A 19,475-nucleotide genomic window follows, 5' to 3' on the forward strand; every position below is an offset into this window, starting at 1 on the left:
CCGGTGTTCTCCATCTAGCAGTAGTAGGAAGTCTTCCAGAGGTTAAAAAACTGGAGATTAGCAACATATCAACTTTCAGGTGGCCTCTCCTAAACACTTGTAATTCACTTACTCTCCGGCAAATCATTATTCCAAAGGTTTGATTCACTTGTAGCCCCACTTGGATCTTAAATTGCACTTCGAAGCACTCCTATCCTTCATCCATTTTCAGAACTGCCATTAGAAGTGATGGGAATTTGGCACAAAAATCAATGAAAGGATATGATATGATTTCGTTCTAATTTTTCCTTCTTTGAGATCCATCTCAAGTACAGTCTGTGAAATCTGTTTTTTAAAGGTATTTTTCCATCTTGCTATCATTTCAACTTAATTGAGTTCATGACCTTGGGATATGTATTCACATAGCTTTTCAGAAAAGAAAGGAGATTTGTTGTTGCTATTGTTAATTTCTACCTAACATCATTTCAAAATCTTAATTAATTCATTTTCCCATTGATCCCCTCATTAGCTTTTTAATCTCTCAAAAATATGGGCTAAATTACTATTGTCACCTAAAAATGGTTGTATTAGTTATGTTTGGTTATTATTAATACCTACTAATTATACACTTGAATGTATTTGATTTTCTTTTTCCTAGTCAGTGATAGGATTTTATGGCACTTATTTTTATCAAGAGAAGGATAGTACTACTTATTGGTAAAGAAACAAATTTAAAAAGTAACACTTTATTAACTAAAGTACTTAATTTTGCATGTGATATTTTCATTTCTTCCCCCAATAACTAAAAATTTTCATATGAACTGGATTCAAATTCTAAGCACCCTGTGTACACAGCTGTTAGAAGTTTCAAAATTTGTCTTTCTAGTTTAACAAATCCGTTGAAACTGTAAACATTTGTATTGTAACAAAATAACTTTATTTGTTATAGATCATCTCTCTTGATTTGTTAATGGGGCAAAACATTCTCCATTAATATGAATAAATTACAGTATGTGTCCTTCTTGTCTATCACAAGAAGTAAATTAGTTGATTAAGAAAGTCATTGAAGGAGTCATAACATCCCATTTTGACTCCCTGAAAATATCTTAGCCTAACATACACGCTTATTAAAAGAAAAGAAAAATGCCTGCATTTATTGAAGAATTAGTCTTTCAATTTCCACCATTGTTTTTGAGGTTAATCTTGCCCTTCTGGCCTTTCTTTACCATTTTAGTAATGGTTGTACTAGCTGCGGAGGGGGCAGTAAAAGTAACGATGATGGTGATGTTGATAATAAAGATATAGTTTAGTAGCTGTTGTGTTGCCATTTATTGAATAATTCGATGCAGCAGGAAATTTGCCAAGCAATTTCTCGACCATCATAAACTTGTAAGTCGAGTCTCACTAACCTCATTCCTCAAATATAGAGGTTTTCCACTCAGAGGTGAGGAGCAGTAGTGACCTTCTAGCCAGGAAGTTAATCTCCATCTCTCTCTCCTGTCTATAAAAGCTGTGGCAGACCTGTTTTGCTTTACTGTTTCCATGAAAAATCTAGACCTAACTGAAAGGAAAAATTGTACAATGTAGAGAAAGAGGTTGAAAGATTGAAAGGAACACTTTAATTCCACTCTGAGGCCTTCAAGGCATACAAACAATTCCCTTCAGTTTGAAAATACTAAAACCTTTCAGCTATTATTTAGCACATTCTAAAAGTAACTACAAGTAATCTTTCCAGTTAGGTGAAATTTATTTTGTGTGAAGTGTCAAAAGAGTATGAAAATTTGGAGTTTGTTTTTTTAGTTTGAAAATGTAATTTAGAGGTAAAAACTAAAATTGAAAATGGTTAATTGTTGGGGTGCCTGGGTGGCTCAGTCTGTTAAACATCAGACTCTTGATTTTGGCTCAGGTCATGATCTCAGGGCTGTGAAATCGAGCCCCATCCAGCTCTGCACTGGGCGTGGAACCTGCTTAAGAGTCTCTCTCGGGGCGCCTGCGTGGCTCAGTCGTTAAGTGTCTGCCTTCGGCTCGGGGTCATGATCCCAGGGTCCCGGGATCGAGCCCCACATCAGGCTCCCTGCTCAGCGGGAAGCCTGCTTCTCCCTCTCCCACTCCCCCTGCTTGTGTTTCCTCTCTTGTTGTGTCTCTCTCTGTCAAACAAATAAAATCTTAAAAAAAAAAAAGATTCTCTCTCTCCCTCTCCCACTGTCCCTGAACCCCCCTCAAAAAAAAAAAAGGAGAAAAAAGGAAATAGTTAGTTGTGTATATTAGAAGATGATTAATAAAAATTTCCTTTTGTGATATGCAATTCTTAAATTATTATCGATAATGTGGCCCATAATTAAAATATATGAAATATGTTGTTAAGCTGTGATTCTGGCAAAAATATTGGAATATTTTTAGAATAGTCCAATTTGGAAAAATAGAGATTTTTTTTCTCTTTAGTATTCAATATATACATATCTGTGTAATTTGAGATTGAAAATGCTATGAGAGTCACTTGAATATTCCGGTTGGTTTTGAATTGTTCTTAAATGTAACATGATACAGTTGTTTCAGATGATTTCTAAGTTACCCCTAGAGTTAACTCTCTATGAGTCCAGGATTGTCAATATAATCAGATGTGCCTACTCTCCATGAGAGGAGCTTGCTAGTCATACAAAGGCAGCAACTTTGCAGAAATAAAATGAAAGAGTTACAAAATTCTTAACCGCTCTGTATATAAAAACACCTCAAAAAGAAAGAGGTAGGGGCGCCTGGATGGCACAGTCAGTTAAGCATCCAACTCTTGGTTTCAGCTCAGGTGGTAATCTCAGGGTCGTGAGATCGAGCCCTGTGTCAGGCTCCACATTCAGTGTGGAGTCTGCTCAAGTTTCTCTCTCCCTCTCCCTCTGCCCCTTCCTCACCCCAGCTTGCACACTCTCTCTCTCTCAAATAAGTAAAATAAATCTTAAAAAAAAAAGAAAAGAAAAAGGTAAACAGTTGGGAAAAATTGCAACTTCAGATAAAATTTTACTCTCGTGTGTGTTTGTGTATATACATACATTAATACACTCTTAAAATGAGTATAAATGTGTAAATATGTATAAATACATATACATGCATACACATAGATATTTATATATACATATATCTATGTAAAAATATATACATACATATGATAGGGCACATGTATATGTGTATACAGTTTTTTAAACCACCAAATGGAGGTGGTTTATAGAAAAGCAAACAAAAAATTTCACAAGATAAAATATGTAAAGGGAAAAAAAACATACAAAAAGCTCATCTCTAGTAATCAAAGAATTACAAATAAAGCAGAATTTTCTTCCTACGTGATTGCAAATAGTTTGAACACTGGTAACACCCAGTGTTGCCAAGGATAAGAAAACAGAGACTCCTGGCATGTAAAAATTTCAAAAAATACTAATTTTCAAATATATATATATACTCTCATGAAATATAAAAGTGATGCTATTTGTCCCAGAAATTCTATATTTAGGAAAGTCCCCTAACATAAAAATTATTAATGTGCTGAGAAAAATTCTGCCATGTCCCAAGGTAGAAAGCTTTTTGACTAAATTATGCATAGCCATGAAGTGACATGCCATGCAGCCACTTAAGTGGTATTTTATGGAATACATCCGGCAAGAGAACATGTTTATAATATATTGCCTAGTACCAAACATAACAGAAAGAGTGATGATGACTTCAAAAACAAATAAAACATATTTATATATTTATATGTATGTAAAAAAAGTAGGTATAAGTAGAACATGTGAACACTTGTTTCTGGGTCATGAGATTATAAGTGATTATTTATTTATTTTGCTATTTTTTAATATTTTTTTGAATTTTCTTCCATAAACATGTAGACCTTTGAAAGCAGGAATAAAAAGTTTACTGGATATAATAAGATTTTCCAACATCTTTCCACAGAAGATCACTTAGATCTTCTGTGCCCCTTCTCAAATAAAAATGAATGGGGTCAATAGAAGGGTCAATTGTACAGTTAAACCAGGATATCCAAAAAGGATTTCATCCATTTGAACTACTTCATCATTGATTTTGTTTCTCCCTCAGAGGAAACATTTTTGCTTGCATTCAGAACTGACATATGAACCTAAATAAAGGAAAAAGGTGTTAAAAAACAATTTGACTAAAAACCCATTGCCTTTGATGGTAGTGGATGTAGGAGGTGGTAAGGGAGAAGTAAAAAATGATTGAAGGTGATGGCAAAGTTTGTGTCTTCCATGGTATTATTTACAGCGCTTAGGAGAGGAGGAATGCTAATCACTAGGGCATGTGGATTTGAGTCAAGGGTAAATACTGGGGTAGTGGGCAGAAAGTGTGGCCCTGCCACTAAAGAGGTGTGCTCTACTATAGAAAATAGTACAAACAACTTAAATATACTTATATAATCTGTGTGGGGTTTTTTGGTCATCAACATTTGACAGGAAGTTCCAAATTGTAATTCTTCTTTCTGAATGTTGGATTAGGAAATGCATCAACTACCACAACTGTGATCGACAGCAAAAATGGATCGGTGCCCAAATCCCCTGGAAAAGTGCTGAAGAGGACAGTCACAGAGGACATAGTGACAACATTCAGCTCCCCAGCAGCCTGGCTTCTAGTCATTGCTCTGATAATCACATGGTCAGCTGTTGCTGTTGTTATGTTTGACCTAGTGGATTACAAAAACTTTTCAGGTAAGATACATGAAATGTGGGTATTGCGTGAAAAGAAGCAATGTCCTTCCCTCCCATCTTCGTTTCTTTTCATCTCACCTTCGTGTGAGAAATAAAGCGCCCCACAAACTGCCTGCTTGTCAGTGAAGTCTGGTTTCCTTCTTCCCCATTTCCTTCTATTCTTCTTTGCCTGTTGTAGTCAGTGATTTCAAACGAAATATATTTCCATATTTGTAATGCCGAACACAAGCTGAATGTTGTTTCATGAAGATAATGATTAAAAAGTTTTTCATTTGGAGATTTGGTTTGGGAACAGGGACTTTATCAATTTAAAACCAAACCAAACCAAATAAAAAACTTTTGGACAAGTGGGAAGTTGTGTAAAGCATTTTTAAGTCCCTCTACCATCTGGCTCCAAGTTTCCTTTCCAGACGTTCTCTTTGCTCCTCCCATCAAAACATCCTATTTTGAGTTCTTGAAAATAAAGAGTGTGAAAAGGATTTTCCCAGAATTACTTGTAATGAGATACTACATCTTGAGTGGCCATGTGTTCTTACGGGTTTGGAGTAAAACAGGAATAATGCAAGTGAGGAAAGACAGATTTTCATTATGGCCCTATTCAATCTTTGAGTATACTGTTTATCTCTTTGTTCAAGGTATTTTAACACTTTTAAAATTATATTTGTCTATTTCCACATCTGACATGCTCTATTGAGTGTGAGTTCCTTAAAGGAAGGACTCAGTCAGGTGTGTAATAAATATTAAATACATGAATAAATTTATCTTTTTTACCATAAGAAAAACCATTTCATTAAGCTCTTAATGTGCTCCTACATATTTGCACCATTCACCCCCACTTCCCATTTTCTTTCTCCAATGGGAGTGGAATCAGTAGGAACCAGAAACTATAAAGACTATAAGTTGCATTCTGTACAGTCATGGATCCTCAACTTCTTTTTTTTTTTTAAAGATTTTATTTATTTGACAGAGAGAGACACAGCGAGAGAGGGAACACAAGCAGGGAGAATGGGAGAGGGAGAAGCAGGGCTCTTGTGGAGCAGGGAGCCCGACGCGGGGCTCAATCCCAGGACCCTGGGATCATGACCTGAGCGAAGGCAGACGCTTAACGACTGAGCCACCCAGGCACCCCTCCTCTACTTCTTATTATGGTATTATACTCAATCAGCAATTATTTATCAAGAACCTACTATATGTCCCAAGCAATGGCTACACTGAAAGAAATACAAGTATAAATATTGCAAAGTCATAGAACTGGATCATTTGGGTTTATTGACATGGCGGTGTGATTGAAATGATTCTTCCTGCAGTACCATTGGTAGCTGTGCTAAAGTGAACACTATCTAACAGGTAGAGATAAGTCCCATGATGTCAATGAAAGAAAAACACTATCCAGAACTGTGAACCTCTTCTCTAAATAAGTAATACTTTGTGTATACTGTGTAATGGAGGCTTTTGAAAGGATATACAATTGAAATGTCTATAATATAAAATTACGACCTAGAGTTTTAAGTGAAAACTTGGTTATATGACTCTAGATGATTTTATTTCCCTTGAACCTATATCAATGGTGATATTTTGTCTATTCTTTCCTTTTCTAGCATTTCATTCATTTACATTTTGGAACCAAATATGATTGTAAAATACTGTCTTTAAATTTTACAATAGATATATTTTAAGAATTGCTTATAAATTTCATATTTATAAAGTTAATAATTTAATAAGTACACCACAGAAATTACTATTGCAAGGAATTTGTTCTTAATTATTTTATAAAATGAGTAGCTACCTGTAATTAGACTTTCAGATTAGATTACTTAAATGTAAGACATACTTACAGTCCATGGTAGAGCTTCCTTGGACTGCTATAATTAGGTGTTATTGATAATGCCTATGTTACTGGTATTTCATCTCAACGGGGGAAAAAATAGCCTCTGTATTACTGCTACTTCATTTCTTCTTTCAAGGAGTGTTTATTAGGCACATCTGTGTGAGGCCTCCTCCACCAGTTTCCTATATTTATTAGTGACCTAACCATCTATCCATTCCCCACAAAAAGAAACCTGCAAGTCATCTTTTAAGTCTGCTGGACACAATCAATCACCATGCTGGATGCCAGCTAACTCTCATATGTCTCATGAATCCCCTCCCTTCTCTGGTTACCACTGTCTCCATTATTACATTTCAGACCTTGATTCTCTGTTGAGGGTACTAATGCAATTTCTTCTTGCCTCCCTCTTCCAGTGTCTCCCCTTAACTGTTCCTCCAAAGGTATCTTCATAAAACATAAATTTCACCAAGTATTTCCTATTGCCAAAGTATAAATTCCTTGGCATGAAACTCAAGTCCTTGGCTTAGCTCTCTCTTTTCATCTTGTAATTCAGCTCATGCAACCTGATTTCCAGCCATCCTTACTATTGCTTTTCCCTGCTTTCTTTCCCTAGGAATACATATATTCTCACTTTTCCTTGCCTCTGCTCATACCATCCTCTGCCCACCCCCTCACCCCCCAACCAGAAAGTGTAGTAAATTGGTGAAAAATGTGAAATCTGGTGCTGGGTTTCCCTGGTATTAAATCCAGATCTTAAAACCTCCTACCTGTGTGATATTGGGTAAATCATATGGCCTCTCTTTGCCTCAGTTTCATCATCTATAAAGTGGGGACAATAATAGTAGTTATGTAGTAAAATTGTGAAGAGAATTATATAAGTGAATATATTTGAAGTGCTTAGAACAGAACCTGCTTTATCACAAACACTGCATAAATATTAATATCACTAATCAAGATTCAGTCCTCCATTTTCTTGAAGGATGAATTCATCCTTTAAGACTTACTCCCTTTTTTGGTAAAACAGTCTCAGATTTCCTAAGAAAAGTTCACTGCACTGTGATTTCATTCCCTTAGTACCTTATGGGTAGCTGTATTCACAGCAGTTAACACACTGTATTATCAGTATCTTTTTACTTGTCTGTTTCACTCAGAAACTTAAACTTATATGAGGAAGGGACTGTCTTATTCACCTGTCCATGAGTGCCTGTCATGTAGTAAGTTTTCTGCTATCCATTTCTTACAGGATACATAATGTTGATATTTTGATTTTGAATAATTTCTTATATTATGAAGAAAAAATATCATAAAATTTTTATTTCATCCATTTTTTGACCAACTCTAAAAATTAATACATTTATAAAATCAGAGTTAAAAATAATAAAATATGTTTATAAGATGAAATGTTACTTGTCATATTTTGTAATGGTCATCCATTGCTACATAATAAATTACTTCAAAAATAAATGGTTTAAAACAACAATAAACACTTATTATGCCAAACAGTTTTTGCAGGTCAAGAGTTTGGGAAAGGCTTATATCTTGTGGTTGCAGTAAAGAAGTTGGCTGTTGATGTGGTGATGTAGACATCTGAAAGATTTTCTGTGGTAGTGGAACCATTGGCAAGATGTCTCATTCATTTGGCTGTCAAGTTAATGCTGGTGTGTCTTCACAGCATGGCAACTGGCTGCTCTCAGATCCAAGAGAACAAGGCAGAAACCACGAAACCTCTTATGATCTAGACTTGAAAATCACATACAGTCAGTTCTGCAAAATCCTTTTGGTTATGCAGGTCAACCCTATTTGTTGTCCTAAGAGACTACATAATGGTGTGAATACCAGCAGGCAGTGATCATTAGGGGCCAATCTGAAGGCTGGCCACCACCTATTCTACTCTCAGGAAATTATTTTACCAAGCTATACAGCTTTAGATAAATACTTAGATATAAGGAAATGCCATACAATACTCTAGCAGACAAAAAGTTATTGTAATTACAATAGGTGCAAAAAGAAAGACGATATATTGGGATGACTGGCATCATGAGATCACATCTAGGAAGATAAATGTCCAGTGAATTTGAAATGAAAAAAAAATCACAAAGCTGAAATTCTAAAGAACACATATATAAATTCTTCAAATAAGAAGTGCAAATACTTTTTGCTAATTCAGGTTTGAATATGCAATTTCTGAAACCAAAATAATGTAAGTTCAAAGACTGTATGATTACAGCATAAAACCTGTAACTCATATTAACCATTGGTTGCATGGGATATATACACTCATATTAAAATTTTAATTTCTTTTCTCCACTTAGTAAATTCTAACTTGCCTTTCTTATGTTGATTCTTCACAGAAAAAATAATCATTTGCTTCAATAAGAGTGTCAAAATGTAAATGGTACTCTTATGTTATAATGTTATTTTTAATTGATATATTTCAAATATTTACTAAGGTTTAATATTATGATGAGTCTTTTGCATTACATACTGTCTTTGAAATATGTATTTTTAATACAAGGCTAGTGATAAGAGAAAGCATACTGGGAATAATTCTGAAGACCAGACAGGGCAGCTGTCCCTGGGCTCTAAATTACTCTCTGGCACTTTAGAAAAGTAGGTAAACACTTTTAAGTCATTATGAAATTGTTCATAGAGAATAAGTGAATACTGTACTGGATCGAGAATAATGATTCTCTTCTAGGCAACCTTCACACTTCCTAATTTTCTGAATTTGATATTATGTACCCAAATAATCTACCTGTGAGGCATATGTAGAATTGGCTTTTATGTGCTTCTTTCAGAAGACTTGAGTTCATTTTACAGCTCTATAACCTACAAGCTAACATGACTAGGAACTTAGTGTCCTTGCCTGTCAAATGGGAATAGCTCCTTGCTTTCTGGTCAGCAAAATTTGTGACTTTGCTTCTTCCTATCAAATGAGACAAATGTTAGGACATCAACAAACAAACAAACAAGAAGGAACACCAAACCAGATACTAGAAAAGAGATTTCACCTACCCTTTATTTCTTCCTAAAAATAAAGTTCACTCTCCAAAAATAATATGGTATATCTGTCAGAATTTGATCAGAGTAGAGTTACTATGAGTGATATAGAATAGAAGATTTAATATATGGCTTATGCATTCATGAGAGTTGATTAGCAGTCTAGGTAGGGCTACTGAAGTGTATCTGGCACTAGGTCATGGGTCAGTAGAGTGGAAGTTGGTGCAGGAGAGGAAAAATACCTTTTTCCTCCACCTTTCTAAAATGTTGGCTTAGGGCCTTCTAACAAAAGATAAATTAACAAGAGAAAAACATTTAGATTTATTTAATGTAGATTTATGAGCCACAGGAGCCTTCATAAAGAAAGGAAGACCTTAAGAAGCAGTTAAGCCCAAGCATTTTTATGCTAGGTTATATGAAAAGGAGAAAGTGGGGGGAAAATGTGACAGAACAAAAAGAGTATGAGTTAAGTGTCATAAATTGAGGGAAACAGCAAGGGCCATTCATTCAGATTCCTCTGGGCATCTTGGAAATAAGGATATTCCTTTCCTCTGCATTTAGGGAGGATACCTTCGTCAGGAGAGTTTTATGACCTGCTTCAGGGGAAGGTCAGAAAGTCCTTCTTGCACATGTCATTTCTCAAATTCTTCTAGCTGAAAACATTCAATATGCCAAGGTGCCGTATTTGGGGAAGCATATCCTGAACCCCGTCATTGAAAAGGGCAAATGGAAATAGAAGAGGGGAGACTAAGGACAAACTGGAATTGACAAGGACAAACTGGAACCCTTATTTGACTCTCACCACCTCAAATTACAATGATGTGGGTGAGCTCAAGATAAATTGGTGCCTTCCACGATGGAACTGCACAGCACCTGGCCAGGATTTGGAAATGCTGAAGGAGGCGGTCCAGTGGGAACTGGAGAATATGCAGCCGGCTGCTGCCACCTGTCAAGGTCAGCCAGCATATGGGCAATAATGTGCATGAGCTGCAACAGCACCTGCCCTACACCAACCTTCAGAAAATAAATAGAGGCTAATACTTCTGTTTTGCTTTCTAAAGCTCATGCAAATTTCTCTTGTGCCCAACTGTTACCTAGACCTTACACGTAAGGGAATTCTGGGAAATGTAGTTCCAGTTTAGTGATTTAAGAGCATACAAAGCCATCACATAGGATGACTGTATATAACTTACCTAAAACAGGACATTTGTGAGAGTGAAAATGAGAGCTGTTAATGCTTACCTCAGGACAACAGGCAGAAACCAAGATTCAGGTCACCCAGTTACTATCCATCTTGTCTTTACTTTTCTCCCGGAAGATGAGAGTCTTCAAAAAGGCCAAATTGGGGGGTTGGTAGTTAGTGCAGGGCAATGTTACTTTTTTATTTACTGAGGCCAGAGGATCATAAAGGCTGCTGGAGGCCTTGTCCCCAAGCTTCTGCAGACTCAGCCAGGAAGCTCTTTCGGAAAACAGAGGGGTGCCCTGATGACTTAATAACCCTTTCAGGATCAGAATTTGTGGGCTTTGGTTGAAATTCCTTACAAACTTGTTTGCCTTATTTATAAAGAGACAACTTTTTCTCTCTAAACAATAAATGCAAAAAATAAGATTTCTAAAGAGATCACTACAAACTCAGGCATTAGTAGATATTAATGATTTTCCTCTAGGTCAGAAGGTACAGGAATAAATTGTAGTAACTCCTGGCTTTTCTTGCCTAAGAACAAGGGTCATAATTCATTAGCATCCTTATCCATAAGAAGGAAAAGTCATTATATGATCGTACCAGGAGGTCTCAAAGAAGCACATTTGGTAATTTTTGCATGCATTCCACATACTTATTTCAAAACAATTTTATAAGAATTAGATAAGCTAATCTATGTAAAACATACGTGCCTGGTGCATAGGAGACACTCATTAAGCATAACTTGAATTTGAATCTTATTACTAGGAAGGAAGATCAGTAATCTGAGAAGAAAGCCAGCAAGGACATGATGGTAGGAAGCATCAATTTCTTATGAAAGTCTTGCAGACATCTCCTGATGTGCCTTTTAAATAGATTTTCTAATGAGGTATGCCATTTATGTACTGCTCTTGGAAATTAATTTCCCTGATTTTTTTTCTGGCACTTAGCCCAGTTAAGCAGGTGCACTGGTTGTCAGGCTGTGAGTGTAGAGTAGTAGTAAAATGATTCAGGGAAGACCCAAAGCCAATCAGAATGTATAAATTTAACATTTAATGGTTATGTATATATGTATATTTGTGCATGTGCATGTGTGTAAGTGTAGAGAGATGTCTGTGTGACTGTCTGTATATGAATATGTTATCACATTTTAGGAGACTTGGAAGACCGAGACACTAAATGCAACATTTTAGACTTTATCAGTTCTCATGTGCACTGAGTTTTCAAGTATAGTTGACATTTTGTGTGATTCTTATTCTCCTTCAAGTCTTATCTCAAATCCTACTTTTCTTTTCAATGCCCCAGGCTTGTTTGGTCCTCTTGGTCACTACATCTAAAAGGATACATTTCATTACCCAAATCCAGCCTGCTTATAAACACATCAAGGAAGCAGAAGTTTCCATAGTCCAATGATTTCCAGATCCTAATTGAAATTTGTTGCTTCTTCATGAAATGAGGAAAAAGATAAAGAAAAATTTATTTATTTTAAAGAAGTATTCTTAATTTTATGGTGCCTATATTTTTAGTCTTAAAATTCTCTTTGGGAATGATGATAATTACAGATATTATTTCTGTCACTGTTATTAAATGACATTCTTCTATAAAATAAAAAGTTGGCAATTTGATGTTAGGTTCCAGGTTTTTGCTGGTGGTGAATTTCAAGGTCAAAAAAAATCCCAAAGTTTGATACCAGTGTACTATACCACTCGTTTTTCTTTTTTAAAGAATTTATTTATTCATTTGAGACACAGAGAAACAGAGAGAGAGAGAGAGAGAGCACGAGCAGGGGGAGAGGGAGAAGCAGGCTCTCCACTGAGCCAGGAACCTGACATGGGGCTCGATCCCAGGACCCTGGGATCATGACCCGAGCCGAAGGCAGATGCTTAACCATCTGAGCCACCCAGGAGCCCCTATACCACTCATTTGAACCTTACCAAATGAGGCCTTATGTTGCATTTATAAATTTATCCATGTAGATGGATACAATTATAAATCATACCATCTGTTAACACCCAAATTTTTGATGGATAGGCTATTATACATCTTTCAGTGCTATGCTTAAATTCACTTCCTTACAAAAACCTTGCCTGAACTTTCAATGTAAATCAAGTCACTTTGTCCTACTTCCTCGTTATATTATTTACTCTTTCCTCATAGCATTTATTTACAAGTTGTATATATTTAATTGGGTGTGATTTTTTTTTTTTGAAAATTTTATTTATTTATTTTAGAGATAGAGAGAGCCAGCAGGGGGAGGAGCAGGAGCAGAGAAAGAAAGAGACAAGCAGACTGCGCTGAGCACAGGGTCCAAGGAGGGGCTCCATCCCACAACCATAGGATCATGACCTGAGCCTAAATCAAGAGTTGGAGGCTTAACAGATTGAGCCACCCAGGCACCCCAGGGTGTGATTATTTATTTAAAATCTCTTCTCCACTGATTTGTTAGGTTTGTAAGGAAATGGCTTTATTTCATTAACTTGATTTTTCAAGTGCTTAGAAGTGTTTAGCACAAAGTATGAGCTCAACAAACCTTTGGATGAATATTTAGGTGAAAGAATGAATGAATAAATAAGGAAATAAATAAAGGAAAGGGTGATAACAGTTTTTACACTCTGAATGCTGAGTAATGAGCATAGTATTTCTTTATAAAGTATTAGTTTATGATGATACAGATAATGTTAGTATTCACATTTAAACTTTTTAAACGTGTTTCCTTGATTGGACTTTAAGCTTCTCAAAGGAAAGGATTGTCTTATTCATTTAAATGATCCTGTTGCCCTGTTTACCGCCTGACACTTACTGTTCAATAAAACTTGAATGATCTAAACAGAAGTTATTTGCTAAGCATATCTAACAAGCAAACAAAGAAAAAAAAAACTAATAAGCAAAGACACAGAACAGTAATAACTAAAGAACACATGGACTTCAAGACCAGAGCTAAAGCAGGTGAATGCAAGTTCTGGGACTAGATTTTGGGGTTAGAATCCTGACTTTACCAATCAGTTGCTGTGTAATCTTGGGGAAATTACTTCTGTGTGCCTCAATTTCATTCTCTCTAGGTAATAATAGTACCTGTTTCATATGGCCCTGTGAACCTTGAATAAGTTAATACATACAAAACACTTGGAATTTTGAATGGCACATCATCATTATTAGATAAATTATAGTTAGTATTATTTTAATTTATTCTTCATGACCTTAAGCATATTTCAATGTTTCAAAAAGATGAATAGGCATATTTCAAAAAGATGAATTGACTACTTGATTTCCAATTTTTAAATATGTGAATATACATAGATTCTAGCAATTACACAAAAGAAATCCAATGATTAAAGTACTCTATTCTATTTTAACATTCTGAAATGGTTTGTTCTAGCCATTCTGAAATGGTTTGTTACTATTATATGATACAGTAAGCAAATGATTCATGGCACTACATACTACATTTTAATGTGGTAAAAAGAACTTCAAAATTATTTCCTCAGCTAACACTGAGGAATAGAATAACTAAAGAGACTATATAATACAGTCAAGAGTTTCCAAACCTAAACCTTGACTGACCAAACACATGTTTATTAAATAATGAGTCCAGACATGCTAATTGCTATATTAATCCCAAATTTAATATCTCTCTTCTCCACTGGCCTGTTAAGTTTGTAATATGATTCAAGTAAATCATCCAATTGGAGTACTGTGATATTTTGACTATTGTGCTACCAGAAAATAATTCCATTGAATGTTAGCTTGGAAACAAGTCTATCAAAATCTGTAAATCTACAGAAAACTTGCTTTTCCATTACTTGTTAATATTATAATATTAGAACTGTGTTCATATTGAAGATATTTTTTTTTACAGAAGAGGAAAGCAAACTGGTTTTTCAATTAATATAATAACATCTACACCATGTTCATTAATAAAAGTATAATAAGATTTTCTTGTTTTACTTAGATACTTGACATGGGTAAAAGGAGCCAGAAGTTGTTTGCAATTTTGTTTCAGAATATAAAATGCCCTTTATTTGACATTGGTCTAGCTCCAGTAGGCTGGAAATATTCCAGGATTAAACATTTGCAACCGCATTTTGCCAGCAAAAAATTGGTTGATTGGGGTCATTTTGGGAAAGAGAGGTGAAATGTACATCTATTTGCATTCAGTGGCATTCCTCATTGCCTCAAAAAGTTACAGTTGAGGAATAGCAAAGAAAGACTTAGAAACATTGCCATGAAACTATTAAATATTGAAATAGCCACGTAATTTTAACTAAAGTTTCTTGTCTTTAATTTCATTAGGGTTCCATACAAGTGTACATTTCTAAAATACTGAAGTCTGTTAATAGTAAAGATGAATGTGGGAAAATTTGAATTGAGAAAATGTTAAAAAGCAGAAGGAAAATGCCCATGCCTCAGATTTTGAATGGCAAGGATTGGAGCTATGCTATGACTATTCAAATGTAGATTAGAAAAGTGACAGTCATTTCCTTGTGCAGTCAATAAAACAATTAGCTTAAAAGTGCTTTTAAATCAGAATCCCAGTTTTTCTTTGGTTTAAAAGCATCTAAATATCCAACATCTGCAAGTATTTTATTTTTTCAAAATGGTAAATCACATGAGTTTTATCTTTTAGAATCTGATGTACTTCAAAAGCTTTGTGTCTGCCCTTTATTTTATTTTATTTCTTACACGGTTATCACTAAAAAAGAGATAGAGCCTGGTCATTGTCATCTCATACTGGTAGTATCCAGAGATCTCAGGGAGGGGAGAGAGAAACGATGACCAGAGAGGAAGAGAAAAGATGGAGAGAGAAAATGACAATGGTTTGGGAAAATATATTTATCTGGGATGTTAAAAGATAAACTGGGGCTTATTCAAAATATTGAGTTTGAAGAAAAATCATGTGGAACCAGGTAGCCCCAAACAGAAAGTGGTTATGAGAGCTCTACCTGCAGGAGTTGGAAAACTTTTATAGAAAAGAGATGGAAGCAAAGCAAGGCAATTATTTGATGGGCTATAGTTAAGCGTTCGCCTTATTTGGTAAAGGCTGGTTGACTGTGATTGGCTGTCCTTAGGTTTTGATTTCTTAACCTTGAAGCATTTACAGTCTTAGGTTTGGGTTTGCTTACATTGGCTGCTAAAGCATTAGAACAACTTCAGTCTAGGGGAGGCTGGGTGGCTCAGTCGTTGGGCATCTGCCTTCAGCTCAGGTCATGATCCCGGAGTCCTGGGATCGAGCCTTGCATTGGGCTCCTTGGTCAGTGGGAAGCCTGCTTTTCCCTCTTCCACTCCCCCTACTTGTGTTCCCTCTCTTGCTGTTTCTCTCTGTCAAATAAGTAAAACCTTAAAAAAAAAAAAAAAGAACCCCTTCAGTCTAATGACCTCCTTGTTTAATTAATTCAAAGTATGAGTTATTGCTTCAGGAAGATTTGGCTTTTTTAAAAAAGATTTATTTATTTATTTGCGAGAGAGAGAGAAAGAGAGCGGGGGTATGGGGGTGTGCAGAGGGGGAGAATCTTCAAACAGACTCTGGGGCTTGTTCTCAAAACCCATGAAATCATGACCTGAGCCAAACCCAAGAGTCAAGACACCCAACCCACTGAGCCATCCAGGCGCCCCAGGAAGATTTGGCTTTTCAAACAGGCTCATTTCTTTTAAGAGAATGTGTGTATCTGGGTGTGTATAGAAGGGAAGAGCCTCGAAGGTACTTTTTCAACGTTGGTACATTTAAATGTTGCTAGATGTAAATGCCATCTCCTTCCTGTATCTTCAAAATCTCCTCCTCTATCCCCTCCTTTTCCATGAGTGTTTATGGGTTTTCTAACTTGGAAAGACAAATTTCCCTCACTTCCCAATATCCCTATGTAGCTACAACCCTCTTTGTTTCTATCTCTTTAGCCAAACCCCTCTGTTAAGAGTTGATCTGACATTATTCTATCACTCTGCTAAAATGTCTCAAATACACACTTGACTTCTTAATGAACACATTGAACAAATGAACAAATTGTGAACTTAAGTGTGAACAACTTGCACACTTAACATCTTCATCTTGGTTAAACCTTACAACATTAGAACTGTTGACAGCTACTGCTTTATTAAAACCTTATCTTCTTATGACTTTTGTAACTCTCTTCTTTGGCATCATTGGCTTCTTGCCCCTGTCAGATGATATCACCTTGTTCCATTGCTTCACTTGCAATGACTGCATTACCCAAACAAGTGATAAGCAAACTGCCATCATATTTAGCCTACTTATCTTTAATATATGGCTCTCAATCTAATAGGATCAATCTTCTAAAATGGCAAGATAGTAAGATTTAGAGGATAAAAGTAGTGACACAGTTCTAAACAATCAAAGCATGTAGGATAGGTTTTAAGAAAATAAATCTTCCCCACCATGGGAGTCAGTAAAACTATTTTTATTTTGAAGGAAAAATTAATCTCATAAGCATTTTTATTTTCCCCATCCTTAACCTCAATCTCTCTCCAATTTTTCTAATTGCATAAGGACATTCAGTTGGAGCAGTAAACTCAAGATTCTAACTAAGCTAGTTATATTTTTTTCCAGGCCTGCCTCCTAGATTCTAAATCCTGTTCATTTCCAGTCTTTTCAAGTCAGAAACATGGGATTCCTTGTAAGCTTTCCTCTTTCCCCTTAACACTCAGTGATCAAAAATCACTCATTTAACTTTAAAACATCTCTTGGGTTTGTTCTATACTCTGTGCCTTATTTCTAGAACTCCTGCCTTAGTTTCCTCGAGATTGTTGCAGTAGCCACGTATTTTCTTTTTTGCCTATAATCTTGCCTTGCCTCTTTTTCATTCTGAGGGCAGAATGAAAATTGCAAATCTTTTTAAATTATTATTCCCCTATTTAAAATTTTAAATGTCTTCCTTTAAATATGAGTATGCCTGTTGTCCTGATCCCTTGGCTCACCTTGTTGGCATGGGACAGCAGCTGATCCCACAGCAACTCCAGCTCCTGACAGATGCTTCTTCAGCTTCTTCCACTTCTGGCCTAGGTGCATATTTAGCAAGACAAGGGTGACAGCTTCTTCTCTTTGGAGAGGGAGTTTTGGAGGTCATAGGACTGATGGTATATATTTCCAGGTTGTTCTAATGAATCTCATCCCGTCCCTCGCAGGCTCCAGATTTCCTTGCTCCCTCTACTTTATGTCCATATTTTCATCCCAAGTGCCTCTTCTTCTGCCTTCAGAACCCAACTCCACCTGCATAAGTAACAGTCTCTCATAGTGTGGTTAATATTGGAAGTACCAAGGGAAGGGATACCTGGGTGGCTCAGCCAGTTAAGTGCCTGCCTTTGGCTCAGGACATGATCCCAGGGTCCTGGGACTGAGCCCAGCATCCAGCTCCCTGCTCAGCGGGAAGTCTGCTTGTCCCTTTTCCTCTGCCCCTCCCCTTTGCTTGTGTGTTCCTCTCCCTCTCAAACACATAAATAAATAAAATCTTTTAAAAAAAGGAAGTACCAGGAAATTTCATGAATCCAACTTTCCATTTCACCATTTTTGAGGACTGTTCACTGAGGGTAAGGATAACAAGTTCAAGGGAATTTCAGCTTCAGTACATTGTCTCTATGTTGAAAAGCCAGTTGGAGGAAAGTTACTCAGAGAAAGTTGGTTTTGAAGATACATCATTTATGTAATTCAGGGCAGGTGATTATATACAACTTTTTAAACATCCTACTTTAAAAATATAACATATATTATTGAATATGGCAATAGCATGGTTATCATTCATTTGTGAAAACATTTAAATAGAGCAAAATGAGTTTTCATCATATTCTTTTCTTTCTAGAAGCATCTGAGAGATGCTCTATAGAAATATTGTGTTACTTCATAACTTAAAATTATCCAGTCTCAAATGAGCTGACTTAATATTTATATTTCTTGCTAAATTACAAAGTTTTAATTAAATAAATACAAAAATTTATTTTAACCTACATATTCAATTTCAAAGAAATTTTGCAACATAGCTTGAATTCCACATTTTCATCTACGCAGAGATCCTTGAAATGTTATTATATACTGCAATGGAAGTTATCCAAAGCAAAGACTATACTGTAGCAGCTGAATTTAATTTTCATTGGCTTCTACCTCTCCATTTTTTATTTTTTAAGATTTTATTTATTTATTTGACAGAGAGAGAGTGAGAGAGCATAAGCAGGGGGCACGGCAGGCAGAGGAGACGGAGAAGCAGGCTCCCCACTGAGCAAGTAGCCCTATGTGGGGCTCAATCCCAGGACCTGGGATCACAACCTGAGCCGAAGGCAAACACTTAACAGTGGAAATCATATTTAAAGGATTACTATATGTGGATTTAAAGAGAGGATATTAAGAAATGAGCCTTTCTTAAAATATTTCTTGGTGGAAAAGCTATCTTTAAAAAAGCTATGTTAGGGGCGGGCATAGTTGCTTGACCGTTGGACACTTGATTTCAGCTCAGGTCATGATCTCAGGGTCGTGGGATTGAGCCCCACATTAGGCTCCATGCTCAGGGTGGAGTCTGCTTCAGACTCTCTCTCCCTCTGCCCCCCCACCCCGCCCTGCTCTCTCTCTCTAAAAAAGAGCAAAACCTATGTTAGTGCTACAAATTATTATTATTCTGGTACAACAAAAGTTCCTTCTTAGATACCAAAATATCAAGTGTTGTCTCTGGAACTGAAGCAATCTTACAAAAATACAGCTATCCTCCAGGAATTTTTCAAGAGAAAATAATGGGAAGATTTGGAATTCCAGTTAGTGTGCCTTTTACAAACTTCCATTGGCAAGATATAA

At 36.1% G+C, this 19,475-nt stretch overlaps 1 protein-coding gene across 1 annotated transcript in view; it reads left to right on the forward strand.

Moving 5' to 3' along the window:
* TRDN (triadin) overlaps positions 1 to 19,475 on the forward strand; it is a 360,457-nt gene that overhangs the window by 42,949 nt on the left and 298,033 nt on the right. Inside the window, exon 2 of the mRNA XM_027601775.1 lies at positions 4,473 to 4,682. Coding sequence (XP_027457576.1) covers positions 4,473 to 4,682 — 210 coding nt within the window. The remainder of the gene's footprint in view (positions 1 to 4,472; positions 4,683 to 19,475) is intronic.

The sequence above is a fragment of the Zalophus californianus genome, chromosome 7 (assembly GCF_009762305.2).
Source record: "Zalophus californianus isolate mZalCal1 chromosome 7, mZalCal1.pri.v2, whole genome shotgun sequence".
In the NCBI taxonomy this organism is placed as follows: Eukaryota; Metazoa; Chordata; class Mammalia; order Carnivora; family Otariidae; genus Zalophus; species Zalophus californianus.